The 20,075-nt window shown below is 43.0% G+C and overlaps 1 protein-coding gene across 1 annotated transcript in view; it reads left to right on the top strand.

Moving 5' to 3' along the window:
* podxl (podocalyxin-like) overlaps positions 1–19,712 on the top strand; it is a 33,721-nt gene extending 14,009 nt beyond the window's left edge. Inside the window, exons 2-9 of the mRNA XM_080757370.1 lie at positions 4,771–5,150; positions 5,740–6,130; positions 6,614–6,966; positions 9,707–9,724; positions 15,840–15,972; positions 16,963–17,018; positions 17,945–18,061; positions 19,321–19,712. Coding sequence (XP_080613496.1) covers positions 4,771–5,150; positions 5,740–6,130; positions 6,614–6,966; positions 9,707–9,724; positions 15,840–15,972; positions 16,963–17,018; positions 17,945–18,061; positions 19,321–19,506 — 1,634 coding nt within the window. The 3' untranslated portion in view covers positions 19,507–19,712. The remainder of the gene's footprint in view (positions 1–4,770; positions 5,151–5,739; positions 6,131–6,613; positions 6,967–9,706; positions 9,725–15,839; positions 15,973–16,962; positions 17,019–17,944; positions 18,062–19,320) is intronic.
* Positions 19,713–20,075: the final 363 nt, after the last annotated feature.

Here is a 20,075-nt window from a genome sequence, read left to right as displayed (position 1 = left end):
ACGAACTCAATGCATGTGAACTTGTGAACTATGACAGATTGTATGACACAACTGGAGTGACTAATTGTAGGCATGTGCACTGTTTGTGTGTGTGTGCAAAAACACACACACGCACACGCGCACGCGCACATGTTCAGATGGAATGCTGCAACCTCTATAACAAAACCACAATTAACCCCCTATTAAAGTCCATATTGAAAATGATCCTAGATGACTAGCACTCTGACATTTATGTCCTTCAATGTTAAGGGCATTAATAATCCCATTAAAAGGAAAAAGATTCTCAACTATTTAAAGAATCAAGATTGCAGCATTGCATTTATTCAGGAAAGCCACCTGACTGACGCAGAGCATGTGAAATTGCAAAGAGATTGGGTTGGGTCAGTATTTTATTCCTCATTTAATTCCAGATCAAGAGGGGTGGCCATACTATGTCACAAACAGTTAAACCTAAAAATACGTTCTCAAGAAAAAGACACTGCTGGTAGATGGATAATCCTCAAATGTGACATAAATCACGAACCATTTACACTTATTAATCTATATGGCCCCAACAAAGATGATGCACCTTTTTTTAGGAATATTCTATTATCCTCTGCACAAAACTATGGAACATGTATCCTTGGAGGTGACTATAATTTAACACTGAGCACATCAGACAGATCTAATAGGAACCCCCAGCCATTAAGTGCCGCAGCTAAAGTAGTAAGGGATGGTATGTCCGAAATGGGTTTGGTCGATGTTTGGAGAGTACTTAACCCACTGGAGAGGGAATACTCATTTCATTCTGTGGTTCATGACACTTATTCCAGATTAGACTTGTTTTTAACAACTAAATCACTACTTCACAATGTAATTGAATGTAAATATCTAGCCTCTACAATATCGGATCACTGTCCATTGAAATTGAAGGTGAAACAATATTTGGACAAACCTAAAACTAAGCGTTGGAGATTCAAGCCATATCTCCTTAACGACCCAGATTTTGTCAACTTCCTAGAAAAGCAAATCGACGACTTTTTAATAATCAATGTAAACTCTGCCTCCCCAAGCATAATCTGGGAGACACTGAAAGCTTTCCTAAGGGGTCAGATAACGTCTTTTGGAGCTTCTAAACAAAGAAAAAGTAGACAGTATCTAAACACACTAGACAAAGAAATCCACGAACTAGAGAAAAAACATGCAGAATCCAACAGAGCAGAAACTCTGCACATACTAGTAAAAAAGCGGCTTGAATATAGCAACTTAACCACTAGCCAAGTAGAAGCAGATATGGCTAGAACTAAATATCACTACTATGAAAAGGGGGACAAAACTGGCAAACTACTCAGCTGGCAAATAAGAAAAGAAGAGATGGCAAAAACAATAGACTCAATCAAATCTAAGGATGGTGATGTATTGCATAAACCTGAAGAGATAAACCAGCGTTTTGAAATGTTCTACCACAATCTATATAAGTCTGAAAACCAAGACTCAACTGCTACAAAATGTGAGGAATTCTTGGGAAACTTACCGATTACTAAGCTTCCTGTAGAAGTGAGAACTACTCTTGAAACAGAAATATCAAGGGAAGAAATTACCAAAGCTATTAACTCATTGCAAACGGGCAAAGCACCCGGTCCCGACGGCCTACCAGCCGAATTTTACAAACTGTTCATAAATAAATTAATCCGCCCTTATATGGACATGCTCAAAGACAGTCTCAATAATGGCAAACTACCACCAAGTCTAGAATTAGCAACAATCAATGTACTTCCTAAACCCTCTAAGGATAAACAACTCTGTGACTCCTATAGGCCCCTGTCAATGCTAAATGTGGATTATAAAATATTTTCTAAAGCACTCGCACTAAGAATGGACCCTGTGATGTCTCTCTTAATCCACGAGGATCAGACGGGTTTTATTCAGCAGCGTCAGGGCTCTGATAATATCAGAAAGCTTTTTCATATCATTGAGCTCTCTAAACAAACGAATGACTCAAGACTTGTAATCTCGATGGATGCTCGAAAAGCCTTTGATACTATAGAATTTGAATATCTTTTTTATACTCTGAAGCAGATGAATTTTGGTGATGTCTTCATTAATTATATTAAGATGCTTTATTGCTCTCCGAAGGCTCAAGTGTTGACAAATGGTATACTTTCCAAACCCTTCCAATTGGGACGTGGAGTAAGACAGGGCTGCCCACTCTCCGTATATCTGTTCGCCGCGGCCATTGAGCCGCTGGCGGTGGCAATACGGAACAACAGCAATGTATGTGGCATAAAGACTGGAGCAAACGAATCCAAACTCTCACTATATTGTGATGATTTACTAATTTATATTACCCATCCAGATAAATCCTTGCCGCAACTACTCAGCATATTAGAGGCATACAGTGCCATATCTGGTTACACGATAAATTATGACAAGAGTGAAATAATGCCGCTAAATAGTGTTACCACCCACAATACCCACCCATTGGTTTCCCATTTCAAATGGGCACCAAAAAGCTTTAAATACCTGGGAATTCAAATATCTAACGACCTGAACCAAATATACCAAAATAACTATTTACCTATTATGGAAAAAATCAAAACCGACCTATACAAATGGAAAGATCTACCAATTTCTTTAATAGGACGTGTTAATGTGGTCAAGATGAATGTTCTGCCCAAACTAATTTATTTGTTCCAGTCAATTCCACTCAGCTGTCCACCAAGCTTGTTTACATCACTGAACAAAATCATCTCAATGTTTTTGTGGTCCCAGAAACGGGCTAGGATCAGATTAAAAGCACTACAGGCTCCCCTGAATAAAGGGGGCTTAAACCTCCCCAACTTCAGACTGTACTACCTAGCTTGTCAATCACGTGTTATTTGGTGCTGGCTCAACAGTGAGAGGCTGCCCACACCAGCATGGGTTAAACTGGAAGAAAACATAATCCATTCTACTCCACTACAGGTAATCCCCTATATAGACACGCAAAAAACCCTTAATTCCATCACTAAAAACCAGATTATACATCATACCTTTGCATGTTGGAAAGAAACTATTAAACTAATGGGAAATCAAAATACCTTGTTAATGAGCATGCCTCTGTGGAACAACCCTTGTGTCCCCAAAATTATTAGTAATGGAATATCTGAAAACTGGAGAACCAAGGGAATCAGTGAAGTAAGAGACTTGTATAACCAAAGCATCTTTTCTGATTTTAATTCCCTGAGAGCGAAATATAATTTACCTTCATCCAACTTTTTTAAATACCTACAGATACGGAATTGGGTAAAAAATAACAGCTACAGCTATCCCCATATGTCTGAAACACCAACTGAGAAAATGTTTAACACTTCAAAATCATCAAAGGGCCTGGTATCTAAAATTTACACACTGATGAACACTGAACAGAAGGATGATAAGATGCTACAACAAAAAAATAAATGGGAAAAAGACATTAAACACAAATATACCATGAAAGAATGGCAGTCATTGCTCCTGAACTCCCAAACAACTTTAACAAATACCAACCATAGGTTAACCCAATTCAATATATTACACAGAATTTATTATACACCTCACAGATTATATCAATTTAGCCACGAGACATCACCCAATTGTCTACGATGTCAACATGTTAAAGGGGACTTAATCCACACGTTCTGGAACTGCCGGAAGTTAAATTATTATTGGAAATTTATATTTGAACAACTCTCAAAAATTATTGGAAAAACGATTACCCCTGACGCACGAATAGCTATTTTGGGTGATGTCTCTATGCTGAGTAACCTTAACATCTTTGAGAAGAAATTTACCCTGTTAGCAATGTCGGCTGCAAAAAAATGTATTCTTTGTCATTGGAAATCTGAACCCCCTCCCCCGACTAAACAATGGTGGGCAGAACTCCTATCCTATTGCACACCTGAAAAAATCATGTATAATGTGAAAGGAAAAATATTACACTTTCAGAAGATCTGGGGTCGGGCAATGGATTACATACCAAATATGGGACGAGAACTGGAGAGAGCTAACTGAAGCATAACACTGATTGTGGAATTTTAAATTGTTTAAATTATATATGTTTATTTATTTATTTATTTTATATACCTGTCTTTCTTTTTGTCATGTTTATTTATTATTTATTTATTATTATTATTATTTATTTTTTCTCATGTTGCAGAACAGACAATCATGGTCACAAAGTAAATCATGCACTTGATAGTTTTCTTGTACTAGGAAGGGTCGGGGAAGGGTTAAAAATTGTTCAGTTAGGAAATGTATTTATTTATATATTTATAACTTGCATTCTACAACTGTATGTAAATGAAATGTCAAAAGCAAATAAAAGATAATAATTCAAATAAAAAAAAAAAAAAAAAAAAAAAAAAAAAAAAAAAAAAAAAAAAAAAAGAATGAATGAATGAAAATGTTATTTTCGTGTCATGCCACTTTGGCCCATCCCATATGGGATTATATGACACATTTCACAGAATACACTGAATACAATTATTCAATTATTATATGTAATATGCCACCGACCCCCATCTGAAAACATGTTGTTCCAGGGACCCTCTCCCCAGAAGCAAAGATTTGAGTTAAAAACTAAAAAGATTTGAGGCAACATTTTCACGATTTTTCAAAAAATAGCAGACCTATACAAGCTCGTAGCGCAGCACTCGGTGCCGCGCTACAAGCTTGTAGATCTGCTATTTTTCAATAGCTAAAGTATAAATGCTTTAAAACACCAAAAGGGGGTTCCACAAAAGTAACGTTTTCCATGTCATTCCTCCACAGGCCTTCTTCTATTTCACTGCGTCTCTAATTCCACGGCGGACGACCCTACGGACGCCCCCCCCATGACCACACCCCGACCGCCAGCCGCCGATGTCCCACCGCCACAAAGCACCGCCGCCCCTCCCCCTCCTGACGACGCGTCGTCCAGCGCCCTGAGAGGAGTCGACGCCCCGATGACAACCGTCCCGCCCGCCGCCAAGCCCGACTCGCTGTCAGTCGCCCCTCCTGCCGCTGCGCCTCAACCTACCACGCCACCCCCGCCCACAGCGACCACCGCTGCCCCGCCTGCTGCTGTCGTCGACCACGACGCAGGCATCGCCACCACCGCCAAGCCCCCCCCCACGCCGGTGGTGACTGACGCACCGCCGACCGACGCAAAGGTAGCCATAGCCTGTTCAAACCACTGCCGCGCCCCCAACGGCCGGGCAAACGCTATACATGAGCATCAAGAGCAGCACCTCCAGACTACTGAACAGTTTCTACTTGTCCACAATGCCACAGACGAAAAACAGTCTAAGTCCACACTATTGATCCATAATGTATAAATGATAGATAAGGGTTCAGGACAACGAGGCCTTTTCGTGGAGGGGTCAGAAAGAAATTTGGACTTAGACTGTTTTTCGTCTGTGGTACGCTGAACAAGAACTAGGACTGGTGACGCCGCACAGACTGAACTGAACTGGTCTCCTTTTAGTAGAGACTACTTTATATATACTAGGCTACATCACTTTATTTCATTATTTTTATACATGCATACATATTGTACCATGTAGTTTATACATGCATACATATTGTACCATGTAGTTTATACATGCATACATATTGTACCATGTAGTTTAGTCATGTACTATCAGCACTTTCTTTCTTTTTAACTGCAATGATGAGCTGCTGCACAAACAAAGAATTTCACCCATGTTATACTTGTAACGTGAAGTGACAATAAAAGTTTGACTCTTCCGATTCTGAAAGGTGTCAACGGTCGCCGTTCTGCCGAAAGACGACAGTCCCACGGTGGCGGTGGTGGCGGCGGCGGCACCACAGCCCACTCCGGGTCCTCCTACCATCCCTGCCGGGTCCGCGGCGGCGGAACCATCTACGCCCGCTGTGCCCGCTGCCACCCCGACGAAGCACTCGGGCGCCGTCGTTCCCGCCCCGGATTATACCACCGTACCGACAGAGCTGGTCGTCACGACGGCGGAGGACAGCCCCGATTCGAAAGCGATAGCCCCGACCCCCGAGGACCCGCCGTCACCTGGACTGACCCCGGCGCCCGCGGGGAAGGACGATGAGGTCTCTGAGACGCCCGCGCCCGCCGCTGGCGCTGCCACCGCCACGGCCAAGGAGAGCGCGGAGGGTCACGGTATGACCTTTATATTGTTTTATAGGATGCACTTTAACTACCCTATGTTTTGTTTTCATTTTATGTTTTTTTGTGACTTTCGCCTTTATTTTATTATATAACATAATTATTATTATTTTATTTGTTTTGCCTTTAATGACGAAAACAAAGAATGCCAGGTTGAAAGTTGTTCATTTCTACCACGGGGATGCGAGACGGTCAAATGATCCTCATGTTGGAGAGACAGACAGACCGGTCACTTTTGATGCTGTTCTTTTTTTTTTATATATATATATTTTTTTGCGGCTTACAGCGAGATGGGGGAAGACATGCAGTAAAGGCTGTGTCGGGCTCGGGAGTCGAACCCGCGGCCACACTGCGACTGGATTACCAGTCGGGTGCCCAGACGGTTACGCCACCGCCTGGGCACTTTTGACGACAGTTCTGTTGCATTCTATAATAATTATAATCCATATTCTTTCTTATTCTTTTTGACATGAAAAGGGACATCAGGAGGAAATGTCATTCCCACGACCTTAACGGCATTATTAACCACAAGCCCTGTGAAGACCGGCACCACGGCTGGGTCCACCAGGACAGGTTCTTCTGACCCGTCCGGGAGCGGTACCACCACACTGCCTACCGACGTCGCTGTCACGGAGAAGAAGAAGACCGGCGGCACCCCGTCGTCAACGCTACAGCGGTACCACCCGACGCCAGAACCACCGGCTGGGTCCACCGCGTCCAGAACAGAACCGCCAATAACGCCGACGACATCACCGACAACGACATCGCCAACGACGACCAGAACAACCACCGTTGTGGCCGCCGTAGAAAGCCTGACTAAGACAATATCGGTAAGTCCAATTCCAGATAATAATATAGCCAGTGCTAAATGTCCCCCAGTGACAAGGAAGAGGCTCAGGGGCGACCGAGCCTTTGCTGTCGCAGCCCCAAAAAATTGGAACAGCATCCCACTCAATGTCAGATCTGCCCCCTCCACTAAGAGTTTTAACCACTCAATGTCAGATCTGCCCCCTCCACTGAGAGTTTTAACCACTCAATGTCAGATCTGCCCCCTTCCACTGAGAGTTTTAACCACTCAATGTCAGATCTGCCCCCTTCCACTGAGAGTTTTAACCACTCAATGTCAGATCTGCCCCCTCCACTGAGAGCTTTAACCACTCAATGTCAGATCTGCCCCCTTCCACTGAGAGTTTTAACCACTCACTGTTAGATCTGCCCCCTCCACTGAGAGTTTTAACCACTCAATGTCAGATCTGCCCCCTTCCACTGAGAGTTTTAACCACTCACTGTCAGATCTGCCCCCTTCCACTGAGAGTTTTAACCACTCACTGTCAGATCTGCCCCCTTCCACTGAGAGTTTTAACCACTCAATGTCAGATCTGCCCCCTTCCACTGAGAGTTTTAACCACTCACTGTCAGATCTGCCCCCTTCCACTGAGAGTTTTAACCACTCACTGTCAGATCTGCCCCCTTCCACTGAGAGTTTTAACCACTCACTGTCAGATCTGCCCCCTTCCACTGAGAGTTTTAACCACTCACTGTCAGATCTGCCCCCTTCCACTGAGAGTTTTAACCACTCACTGTCAGATCTGCCCCCTTCCACTGAGAGTTTTAACCACTCAATGTCAGATCTGCCCCCTTCCACTGAGAGTTTTAACCACTCAATGTCAGATCTGCCCCCTTCCACTGAGAGTTTTAACCACTCAATGTCAGATCTGCCCCCTTCCACTGAGAGTTTTAACCACTCAATGTCAGATCTGCCCCCTTCCACTGAGAGTTTTAACCACTCACTGTCAGATCTGCCCCCTCCACTGAGAGTTTTAACCACTCACTGTCAGATCTGCCCCCTTCCACTGAGAGTTTTAACCACTCACTGTCAGATCTGCCCCCTTCCACTGAGAGTTTTAACCACTCACTGTCAGATCTGCCCCCTCCACTGAGAGGTTTAAGTCTAGGCTCAAAACGTTCCTCTACTCTCAAGCCTTCCAGTCCACCCTAATTTTACTCTTGCACTTTATACATAGGATCTTTTTATTTTATTGTTTCACTGATGTATTGTATTGCACCGTATTGTATTGTTTTCTTTGACCTGTGAAGCACTTTGGTACGATGAGAGTCGTTTTTAAATGTGCTACACAAATAAAATTGATTTGATTTGATTTGATTTGATTTGAGTGCTGATATACAGTATCAGTGTTTGTTTTCGTCGACTAAAACTAAAGACGAAAATTGTTCGTCTATACGACCTTTTTCCACTGACGGAAACTAAATGGAAACTAAATGAAAACTAAAGCTGTGGTGACTAAAAACTATAAGACTAACAATTTCGTCAACAAATACGAAAACTAGACTAAAATGTTAGGAAGGGACTAGTGGACAAGAGATCCACTATAAGTCATTTTACACTTGGTTGCATGCTGAAAATAGCAGATCTACAAGCTCACAACACGTCGCAGTGTGACGCGTTGTGAGCTTGTAGATCGGCTATTTTCAGCAAGTGTAAAATAAGTCATTATGACGGCACGGCAAGGCCCGCCAAAATACATTTTAGTCGACTAAATCACCTGTAGATTTAGTCGACTAAAATCTTATGACATTTAGTCGACTAAAACTAGACTATAACACTAAGACATTCCAGGTGACTAAAACTAATAAGTGAAAACTATATGCAAGAGACTATGACTAAAACTAAAATAAGACATTTGCTGCCAAAAACAACACTGTACAGTATTTTGTATTTTGTGAGAAAACAATGGCATATTTGATATAGAGGGTATGAGCGTGACATCATCGTACCTGGAAGTTATGCGGGAACGCCCACTGAGTGGCAAAAAACTACTTTCTGGCCTTGTTGACAGCCCATTCATCCAAACAGAAAAGTCCTGTCTGATTGCATTAAACAATGTAAGTAAAGGAAAGGTACTATGCAGTTACCCTGCAGGGTAACTGGACTAAGCTCAAGAACTTGTTTACAGCCAGGCCCTGCTCATAGAACATTTCATGGTAGAGGTTCAATGCCTTGTCCAAGGGCACTTCAACGGTGGTAAACTCACCAACATTGCAGCTGCGAAAAGCTTAAATTATATCCTCTTTCCATCTGCAAAGTTTTTGTTTCATGAATAGAAATGTTATGAGCTATACTTTCTGTCAAGAAATGCCCTGCATTTGATAATTTTTCTTAAGTGTCAGAGTTTGGAAGTGCTTGTTTTCAATAACACAACATGTTGCTGCCTCCTGCATCATGTGACATTTAGAAACAGGTGGTACGGCAGGACGGTTGAGTGATTTGAAAACGAGCGCTTCCAAACTCCAACACTCCAACATGCTGCTCAATGTTCTGCCACTCAGTCTAGATGAGGGGGGGGCGTGTCCTGATGGGAAAATCATGCATGTGCATACTCTCTATAATATGTGAGAAAACAATGGCGTGTTTGATATGATATTACCTGGAGATTTTTCATCACTACATCTGTGATGATACTCAAATATTTACCTCTAGTTCAACTGGAATCTTTTCTACACACAAATGGAATGTTAACAATTCTCCACTCTCTCTTTTTCTCTTTACAGTTTACTAAAGGACGAGAGGTAAGATGTGGTCTTAATTAATTATAATGTTTTATATATTATTATTATTATTATTTTTGCCTGCAACATACAGTAGTAATAATGTGAGCTTGTTAGGGATTCATGGTTTGCTCGAGACGCGCCAGGGATGCCGACACCAGGCTGTAGAACAGTTATTATCTTTATATAAATATACAGTGTATATATATATATATATATATATATATAGTTATTATCCTCCCTTCCTTGAGATTGTATAAGTGTCACACCATATCAAACCATTTCTACAAAGAAATAGAACGGTGTTAATTTTACAAATTGAAGATCACATCCACCAGTACATTTAATTAGCTCAACCCATGCCTAAATGTAACACGCATGTTACAATGTCTAACCATGTTCACACTGTAGTGAACAACAGGGGTTACTTTATATGTACAATGTGTCACCGTCGTGTAGGTGAGGTAATTAAGGACCCAAACGCAGGACAGCCAGGCATCGTAGGCTTCAAAACCATGAACTGGTGTTTTAATAACACAGAAGAACAGGTGAACATGAACTACTTAAACACTAACCTGGCCTCACCAGGCTTTCCACCGCCTCGGATGAAAGCCTGGTCTCTGTTTCAAAAGTCTGTATGATCCCGGCTGGGGCCGGATGATGTGGTTACGTCATGTTGTAGTATTGTTTTGTAGTCGCCAGACAAGATGAACAGGCGGCGACAACTTCCTTTTCCCTCTCAATAAAAGCTCTCGCTTACGAGAGCTTTTATTGCTTTTAATCAAACAGGAAGCAACAAACAGCTTCCTGTTTGTTGTAGGAAAACCATTGCCTACAACATGACGTAAGCATATCATCCGGCTCCAGCCCGGATCATATACCAAAATGAAATGGTGCCCAGGCTACTAAAAACACAGACTCAAACAGGTGACAGGATACAATGGGCTGTATTTTGTCTTAACTTAAGACCTGGAGGCGTGGTCAATGCTCGTTGGCCACTCAGAATAGCCAAATGGCATTGATCACGCACGCCTCCAGGTCTTAAGTTAAGTAATAAGACCTGGTACTTATAAGACACGCAAAATACAGCCCAATGACTCAACAAGGACTGACTGGGGAACATAAGACTGATAAACACATGAGGGTTGATTACACAATGAGACACAGCTGGAGCAAAACAAACATAGAACAATGAAAAATAGACCAGGGAACAATACGTAGAAATACAAGACCTAGAGACTGTACAATGAAATGACAAAAGTCTGTGACTGTCAGTTTTCCTGGCAGTGACACGAGCGCAAAATGGGCCATGTCAATATGGTCAGTGGACCAAAGCGCTGGTCAGCACCAAACCCAAAGCACTGGTCAGCACCAAACCCAAAGCGCTGGTCAGCACCAAACCCAAAGCACTGGTCAGCACCAAACCCAAAGCACTGGTCAGCACCAAACCCAAAGCGCTGGTCAGCACCAAACCCAAAGCACTGGTCAGCACCAAACCCAAAGCACTGGTCAGCACCAAACCCAAAGCGCTGGTCAGCACCAAACCCAAAGCGCTGGTCAGCACCAAACCCAAAGCACTGGTCAGCACCAAACCCAAAGCGCTGGTCAGCACCAAACACAAAGCGCTGGTCAGCACCAAACCCAAAGCACTGGTCAGCACCAAACCACAAAGCACTGGTCAGCACCAAACCCACAAAGCACTGGTCAGCACCAAACCCACAAAGCACTGGTCAGCACCAAACCCAAAGCACTGGTCAGCACCAAACCCAAAGCACTGGTCAGCACCAAACCCAAAGCACTGGTCAGCACCAAACCACAAAGCACTGGTCAGCACCAAACCCACAAAGCGCTGGTCAGCACCAAACCCAAAGCACTCGTCAGCACCAAACCCAAAGCACTGGTCAGCACCAAACCCACAAAGCGCTGGTCAGCACCAAAAACCACAAAGCGCTGGTCAGCACCAAAACCAAAGCACTCGTCAGCACCAAACCCAAAGCACTGGTCAGCACCAAACCCAAAGCACTGGTCAGCACCAAACCCACAAAGCGCTGGTCAGCACCAAACCCAAAGCACTGGTCAGCACCAAACCCAAAGCACTGGTCAGCACCAAACCACAAAGCACTGGTCAGCACCAAACCCAAAGCGCTGGTCAGCACCAAACCACAAAGCGCTGGTCAGCACCAAACCCAAAGCGCTGGTCAGCACCAAACCACAAAGCGCTGGTCAGCACCAAACCCAAAGCTCTGGTCAGCACCAAAAACCACAAAGCGCTGGTCAGCACCAAAACCAAAGCACTCGTCAGCACCAAACCCAAAGCACTGGTCAGCACCAAACCACAAAGCGCTGGTCAGCACCAAACCCAAAGCGCTGGTCAGCACCAAACCCAAAGCACTGGTCAGCACCAAACCACAAAGCGCTGGTCAGCACCAAACCCAAAGCGCTGGTCAGCACCAAACCCACAAAGCACTGGTCAGCACCAAACCCAAAGCGCTGGTCAGCACCAAACCCAAAGCACTGGTCAGCACCAAACCACAAAGCACTGGTCAGCACCAAACCCACAAAGCGCTGGTCAGCACCAAACCCAAAGCACTGGTCAGCACCAAACCCAAAGCACTGGTCAGCACCAAACCCAAAGCACTGGTCAGCACCAAACACAAAGCACTGGTCAGCACCAAACCACAAAGCGCTGGTCAGCACCAAACCCAAAGCACTGGTCAGCACCAAAAACCACAAAGCACTAGGGTGACCAGATCCAAACTGTTCATTTGAGGGACAGAAGTATCGCTTGTGTTGGACAAGTGGAATGAGGGGGACCCCGTCCCCCCATTCCACTTGTCCCACACAAGCGATACTGGAGTTCTGGGTTTGCAACTTAGTACTTGAGTTGCTATTAAATGCCTTGATGTCATATTCGACCATTGGCCTATTGGCTATCATTTATAAACTCCTCTGGTGTCTCACATTTTGTCTTAAAATCATGCTTTATTTTTTTATTTTCATGCTATTTTAACAGGCTTAAAAACACATCTTGCAGGAAGAGACAATTAATGAGAGAGCTTTACAACAGAAGGCCAACTATTAGTTGACCAACTATTAGGGCATTTGAACACTGATGCAATTGCCTGCCAGTCACAATGTGGGACAGACAGGGTCTCAATTTGTGGGACGCCTGAAAAGTCTTGGGAATGAGGGACTGTCCCACGCAAAGAGGGACACCTGGTCACCCTACAAAGCACTGGTCAGCACCAAACCCAAAGCGCTGGTCAGCACCAAAAACCCACAAAACGCACAAATTGTAAAAGGAATAATAATTGGAAGTCACTGTAGAAAAAGAGAAGAGACCAGAGGACAGGAAACAGGAAACTGATGTGATCTTAGACATTCTGTTTCCAGCTTCAAGGCAGGAAACAGTGAAGCTACGCTTTAAAAATAAAGGATTCCGCAGCCGTCGGGTGGAAAAACTATCTTAACCCATTCTGACCTGAGATCAGATTCATACGAGGTTTCCACTGGACACACACTGGTCTGATTATAACCCATTCTGACCTGAGATCAGATTCTAAAAATTTAAGTCGTTCTTCGATTTTTTTCAAAAATAGCAGACCTACAAGCTCGTAGCGCGCCACTCGGTGGCGCGCTATGAGCTTGTAGATCTGCTATTTTTCAATAGCTAAAGCATAACATGATGCTATAACACCAAAAGGGGTTCCCGCGCAAAATGGGTTAATGGGAACCCTTCCTGCCTTTCACTAGTTTCCTATTTTCCCACACCTCTTTTTTGGGGGGGGGATTCTCGATCTCGACACACAGCTGCGGCGTTTGCTGTAAAACGCCAGGAATAATCCACCACATCACTTCCAACAGAGGAAGTCATGACCTCAGCCTTTGACCTTTGACCCCTGCGTTTGCACTCTAGAACGCACCGATCAAAGGACAGTACTGTGAGGTCACGTCAGCCGTCTACACCAGACCATTGTTATACTATTGACGGTTCAGGGCAAAGAGGATAAAAATGGGATGTGCTGGAAATCTGGGTCGATGTGACTTTATGTTACGTGTGTGAGATTATATTTAGTTTGTGTGTGCTGGCGTGGCACACCGAGGAAAAAAGAAAAGAAAAGCAGATCTAAAGGCTCACAAGTTGCAATTTTTAGTGTTAGAAGTATAATTCAGACTTAAAGGATAGTACACTTTCAAACATGTTTGGGGTTTTAACATCTACTTCAACCCATTTAGACATGACATCGATATTAAAAAAAAGTCTTCTGAAAGAATATATATTCAAAGATTTGTGCCGCATTTTTACGATTTTTCTAAAATAGCAGACCTACAAGCTCGTAGCGCGCCACTCGGTGGCGCGCTACGAGCTTGTAGATCTGCTATTTTTCAAAAGCTAAAAAGTATAACATAATGCTTCGTTAAAACACCAAAAGGGGTATTCCCGTCCAGAATGGGTTAACGTTTATTTTTTAACAGCTGTTTTTTTAGTTGCTTGATTCAGTATTTAGTCATTTTATATAAAATGTCATTTACAAACCAATTGTAACTTTTAAAACACCAGTTCTCCTTGGTTCTGGTGACTCATACTGCCCTCAATAGGTGAGGGGAGATGTTATGTCGATGAGCCTACTTTCTTTTATTTTTGTGACCAACTTTTTTTTCCTTTAAAAAAAAAAAGGAGACTTCCATGCTAGAATGCTTTCTTTGTAGTTGTTGTTACGTCCCCACCAAAGAGGTCCAGGTGTTTTTTTGTGCAAAAACTCCTTATTGGCTATTTTCCCTACCATAAGCCCTCAATAAATTGCATTGCATTGAATGGGAATTGAATGGGGCTATATGGGGTGTTATGCTAGTTTGCTTATTTCCATCGAAATAAGTACTAAAGTGTGCCGCTTGGGATATTATTTACATTATGAAGAGAGGATATATACAAAGAAATTATAATTTTGAGCAATGGAAATAAGCGAATTAGCACAACACCCCATAGCCCCATTCAATTCCCATTCAATTCAATGCAATTCATTGAGGGCTTATGGTAGGGGAAATAGCCAATAAGGAGCTTTTGCACAAAATAACACCTGGACCTCTTTGATGGGGACGTAACAACTACAAGTAAAGGGAAGAAAGCCTTTTAGCATGGAATTCTCCTTTAAGAACCCCGGGTTAGCACAGAGACAATACAGGAGAGGGATAAACAACAATGATGTATATACGTATAACATAACACATTTTTCTAACAAAACAACCCAAAACAAAACATGGCAATGACAGACAATACAGATGAGGACAGGATCAGGACTTTGTTTACAGGAGTATTATTCGACCTATAACGGAGTCCTGATTTAACCTTCTATGTGCCGCTGTGAGTATATAGGGCCATGTTATGTCGATTATACCCTACTTTCTTAAATTATACAAAAATAAATGAAACAACATGGCGGCCGTCACGCATTAAAAGGACACCATCAGTCACAATTAAGAACGTTAAAGAACCAAGGACAGGTGTTTTTGAAGTTTGAAAATTGTCTGATGAAAATGAATATCAAATATCTAAATACTGAAACTTTATGGGTGCTCACAAAAGCCTGAGTATGAGTAAAAATGACCCCCAAAACTAAGTGAAATATCCCTTTTTTTCATGAAAAACATGCTTTACATTTCACTTTACAATATGCACCTTTTTTTCTTTCTTTGTTGTTGCTGCCAAACAGACAATATAGAGTCTATAACTGATACTGATACAGTAGATGAGAAATAAATAAATAATTCATAAAAGGAGGGGGAGAGGAGGAGGGAAAGGACTCAACGCATCACAGTTCAAGTGCAAGTTCAGATTTGCTACCAAACTACACCGGTATGGGTAATAGTTGCAAAGTAATCCATGTGGGGCTGCCAGACATTCCAAAAGTCCTGTTGCCTATTCTTAATAATATAATGCATTGTGTCTAGAGGAGTGTAACTGGATAGTTCATTTAGCCAGTGTGAAACTGTAGGGGAGGGGGGGTAGAGGACTTCCAATGTAAAGTAATACATGTCTTTGCTGCTATAAAGCTAGGTCAATGCATTTATTTTGGTGTCTGTCCCAATAATATGAAATATCTCCTTTTTAAGTGGACATGTTTGTTGTCATTGTCAGAACAAAGAGGAGAAGGATCTGGGGTACGTGTGCACCAAACTGATGGAGGCCATGCACGCAGCCAACTGTACCATGACCGTACGACAACACCGGGGGAAGACATACTTCGACAGCGTACAGATCGAGGGCACAGGTAAGATAACCCACCCAACTGAACCCACCCCTAACCCACCCGACTAAACTGTTTCACAGGTAACCCACCTAACACAGGTAACCCACCCAACTGAACCCACCCCTAACCCACCTAACCCACCCGACTAAACTGTTTCACAGGTAACCACTCTGCAAACACAGTCATAGAGGGTACTATGCGCGTGACATCATCGTACCTGGAAGTTATGTGGGAACGTCCACTGAGTGGCAAAAAACTACTTTCTAGCCTTGACTGTTACTCGAATAAAACAACTGTAGTTCTGCAACACAACTTTATTGTCGGCACCTCGCCAGACCCAACACAACAACTGACTCGCAGTATAACAACATCCGGTTTGTAAACCCCGGTCTTCCCTTAAGGTCACAGTGCATCACATAACACATACACTCACTAGAAGTAGTAAGCAGGGAACAACAGTAACTTAACATTGACAGCCCATTCATCCAAACAGAAAAGTCCTGTCTGATTGCATTAAATAATGTTAAACTCACCAACATTGCAGCTGTACGAAAAGCTTGAATTATATCCTCCTTCTGTCTGCAAAGTCTTTGTTTCATGAAAATCCACCATAGAAACGTTATGAGCTATACTTTCTGTCAAGAAATGCCCTGCATTGTTTCTAAGTGTCAGAGTTTGGAAGTGCTTGTTTTCAATAACACAATAACATTTTGCTGCCTCCTGCATCATGTGACGTTTAGAAACAGGTGGTACGGCAGGACGGTTGAGTGATTTCCAACGAGCGCTTCCAAACTCCAACACCTCCATACTGCTCAATGTGTTGCCACTCAGTCTAGATGAGGGGGGCGTGTCCTGATGGGAAAAGCATGCATGTGCATTCTCTCTACTGAACTGAACTGTCATGGGAAAATCATGGTGTACACTACAGTATATGACCTAATATAATATAACCATCTACCAACATATCATCATAACCATATTTTCTTTGGTTGATTTGTGTTTTTTCTACAGTGAATCCCTCTCTTGCAACCCGGTATTATGAAGAGATCACCAAGGCAAACGCAAAGGTACGGCACCTTGATTTTGCAGAGATAAATATAATAATTATATTGGATTATTATATATCAGGTCTTGAGATATAAGATATCATACAGCAAACATAAGAACCCTGGTGGGATATTAATTAGGTCAGTGTGGTCGCGAGGAACAGGTTGCAAAACGTCTACCCTTTAATCTTTTTAGAACAGGGGTTTTCAACAGGTGGTCCGTGGACCACTGGTGGTCCCTGGCTGGAAGTATTGCATGTGGTCCTTGACCATGCATTTAGTAATGTAGGATTTGTTAAACATGTCATTCCTCTAGTTGAGAAACAGTGAACTGAATGACCTGGTGACCTATGATGAGTCATTAGTCATTTTTGTAGTCATTTTACTGACAAGTTGGAGGTCAAGAAATTCAACAGAAAAAGGGAGTTAGAATCTCGAGAGGGGGAAGTGCAGTGGATTGTCTGGCTGAGTCATTATTATTAGGAAATTATTAGGTGTAAAGGAGCAACTTGGACACTCAGGCATGAAGGGAGCATGAGTTAAGTCCGTTGCTCTCCCCAGGTTGGCGGAGGGTGTGTAGAGCCCAGGATCACAGTAGGTGATTGGCACAGGGGTGAAAAATGGGTTACAAAATCGTGGGATAAAAAATATATTAAGAAAAAAGGAAATTATTAGTAGTCATATAAGACCATTGGTTGAGAAACAGTACGGGATGCATAGCAAGTGTTGCAAAAGCATTAATCTTAGCCCATATCCCCACCCAACACAACAGTGGTCTGGTCCCCAGGGTGGTGGTCCCTGGTTCACAATCAGTTGAAAACCACTGTTTAAACCACTGTTAGAACATTCATTTTGGTATCGTTGTCCTGGTTGGCATCATCTCAGTCTCTCTCTCTCTCTCTCTCTCTCTCTCTCTCTCTCTCTCTCTCTCCCTTTTCTTGTGACAGAAGTCGGGCGACAACTCGACCCTCATCGCCATTCTGGCGTCGTGCGGAGCTCTGCTGGTCATGATCGTCGGCCTCGCCATCTACGCTCACCACCGTAAACCGTACAACGAGAACCAGGTACAGTAACGGTACAGTACACACCACCGTAAACCATACAACGAGAACCAGGTACGGTACACAGTACAGTACACAGTACAGTACAGTACACACCACCGTAAACCGTACAACGAGAACCAGGTACGGTACACAGTACAGTACACACCACCGTAAACCGTACAACGAGAACCAGGTACGGTACACAGTACAGTACACACCACCGTAAACCGTACAACGAGAACCAGGTACAGTACACAGTACAGTACACACCACCGTAAACCGTACAACGAGAACCAGGTACGGTGACGCTGCATGGTAGAACCCTGAGTAGAAACTTGACAACAACTTGACATTGACCTCTGGGTTCTCAAAGTGTGACACAAGTCCAAGGGGGTGCCGCCCGCAGAATACATTGAGCATTACCGGTATTTGGAATTTATCAATATAACTTCCGTTTAACCACGTAAACCCTGGGTTACAACTTGACATTGACCTCTAAGACAGGGGTTCTCAAAACTCACTACAAAATGAGTAAACTAACATTTGAGTATTCTGCTGTTTTACTTGTTCATGACAAGGCCCGATCCACAGCATGGACAATTCACATTAACTCATTTTAAACAGATTCTGGTCGGGAACACCCTTTTGGTGTTTTAAGCATTACAATATACTTAAGCTATTGAAAAATAGCAGATCTATACAAGCTCATGGTGCCGCGCTACGAGATTGTAGGTCTTCTATTTTTGAACAATCGTGAAAATGTGCCTCAAATCTTTGAATATATATATTACAGAGTGAACATTTTAACTCACATCTTTGCTTCTGAGGGGGTCCCTGGAACAACATATTTTCAGATGGGGGGTCGGTGGCCAATTACATATATTTTTTGGGGTCCTTGACATGAAATATTGAGCACCACTGATACAGAAACATGAGGTATTTCAGAAAACTTTCAGGATTACATTTCAGAAGGTTAAATCAGGACTCTGTTATAGGTCGAATACTTGTACTCCTTACATGTAAACAAAGTCTGATCCATCCATGTTTGTCTGTTTCAACATCATTGCCACGTTTTGTTTTTGTTTCCATCATATTTGTTTTGTTAGAAAAAGAAACATGTATTATGTTATATGTAATGTCTGTGCTAACCCGGGGTTCTTAAAAAAAAAAAACATTTAAAGTTGGTCACAAAAAAAAGAAAACTTTCAGGATTTAGAATTCATTTTTCAAATTTCGACGTCAGGCCTAAACAGATATTTCTGGGGGGTCTCTCTCCACAGCAACACCTGACCGAGGAGCTGGCCACGGTGGAGAACGGTTACCACGACAACCCCACGCTGGAGGTGATGGAGGTTCAGCCGGAGATGCAGGAGAAGAAGACCATGATGGCGCTGAACGGCGACTTCAACGACAGCTGGATCGTCCCCATCGACAACCTCCCCGACGAGGAGGACACCCACCTGTAGGGGGCGCTGTAGGCCGACAAGAGACCGACAAGAGACAAGGGTTTTCCCACACCTGAGACACCTGAGACTTTTTTCTCCGTCGGCCGGCGTCTTTTTTTTTCCGGGTTTTGTTTTTTAGACAGCTTGTGGATGGAAAAGAAGCTCCGCTCCATGCAGCTGGCTGACTGACTGCCGCGACGGGACAGATTACCCTCCGGAAAAACCCATTTTGGCCGGGAATACCTTACAACATTATGTTATAATTTAGCTATCTAAAAATAGCAGATCTACAAGCTCATAGCGCGCCACCGAGTGGCGCGCTACAAGCTTGTAGGTCTGCTATTTTTTGGGGGAAAAAATCGTGAAAATATTTATTTCAGAAAAAACTGGAGGATTGATTTAGAAGATTTTTTTTTTTTTTTTTTTTGAGGTCAGGCCTGAATGAATGGGTTAATTTCCATCCACCGGTTGTCTAAAAAACCCGGAAAAGACGCTGGCCGACGGAGAGAACGTCCACGGCTCTCTGGTAAGTGTGGCGACAGCTAGAGAGAGAGACAAAAGGACCGGACAGAACCACCACCTCCGACCCA

The sequence above is a fragment of the Protomyctophum bolini genome (assembly GCF_963924005.1).
Source record: "Protomyctophum bolini genome assembly, chromosome: 23".
Lineage (NCBI taxonomy): Eukaryota > Metazoa > Chordata > Actinopteri > Myctophiformes > Myctophidae > Protomyctophum > Protomyctophum bolini.
The sequence above is the reverse complement of the archived record's forward strand: the minus strand, read 5'-3'. Positions and strand labels throughout refer to the sequence as shown.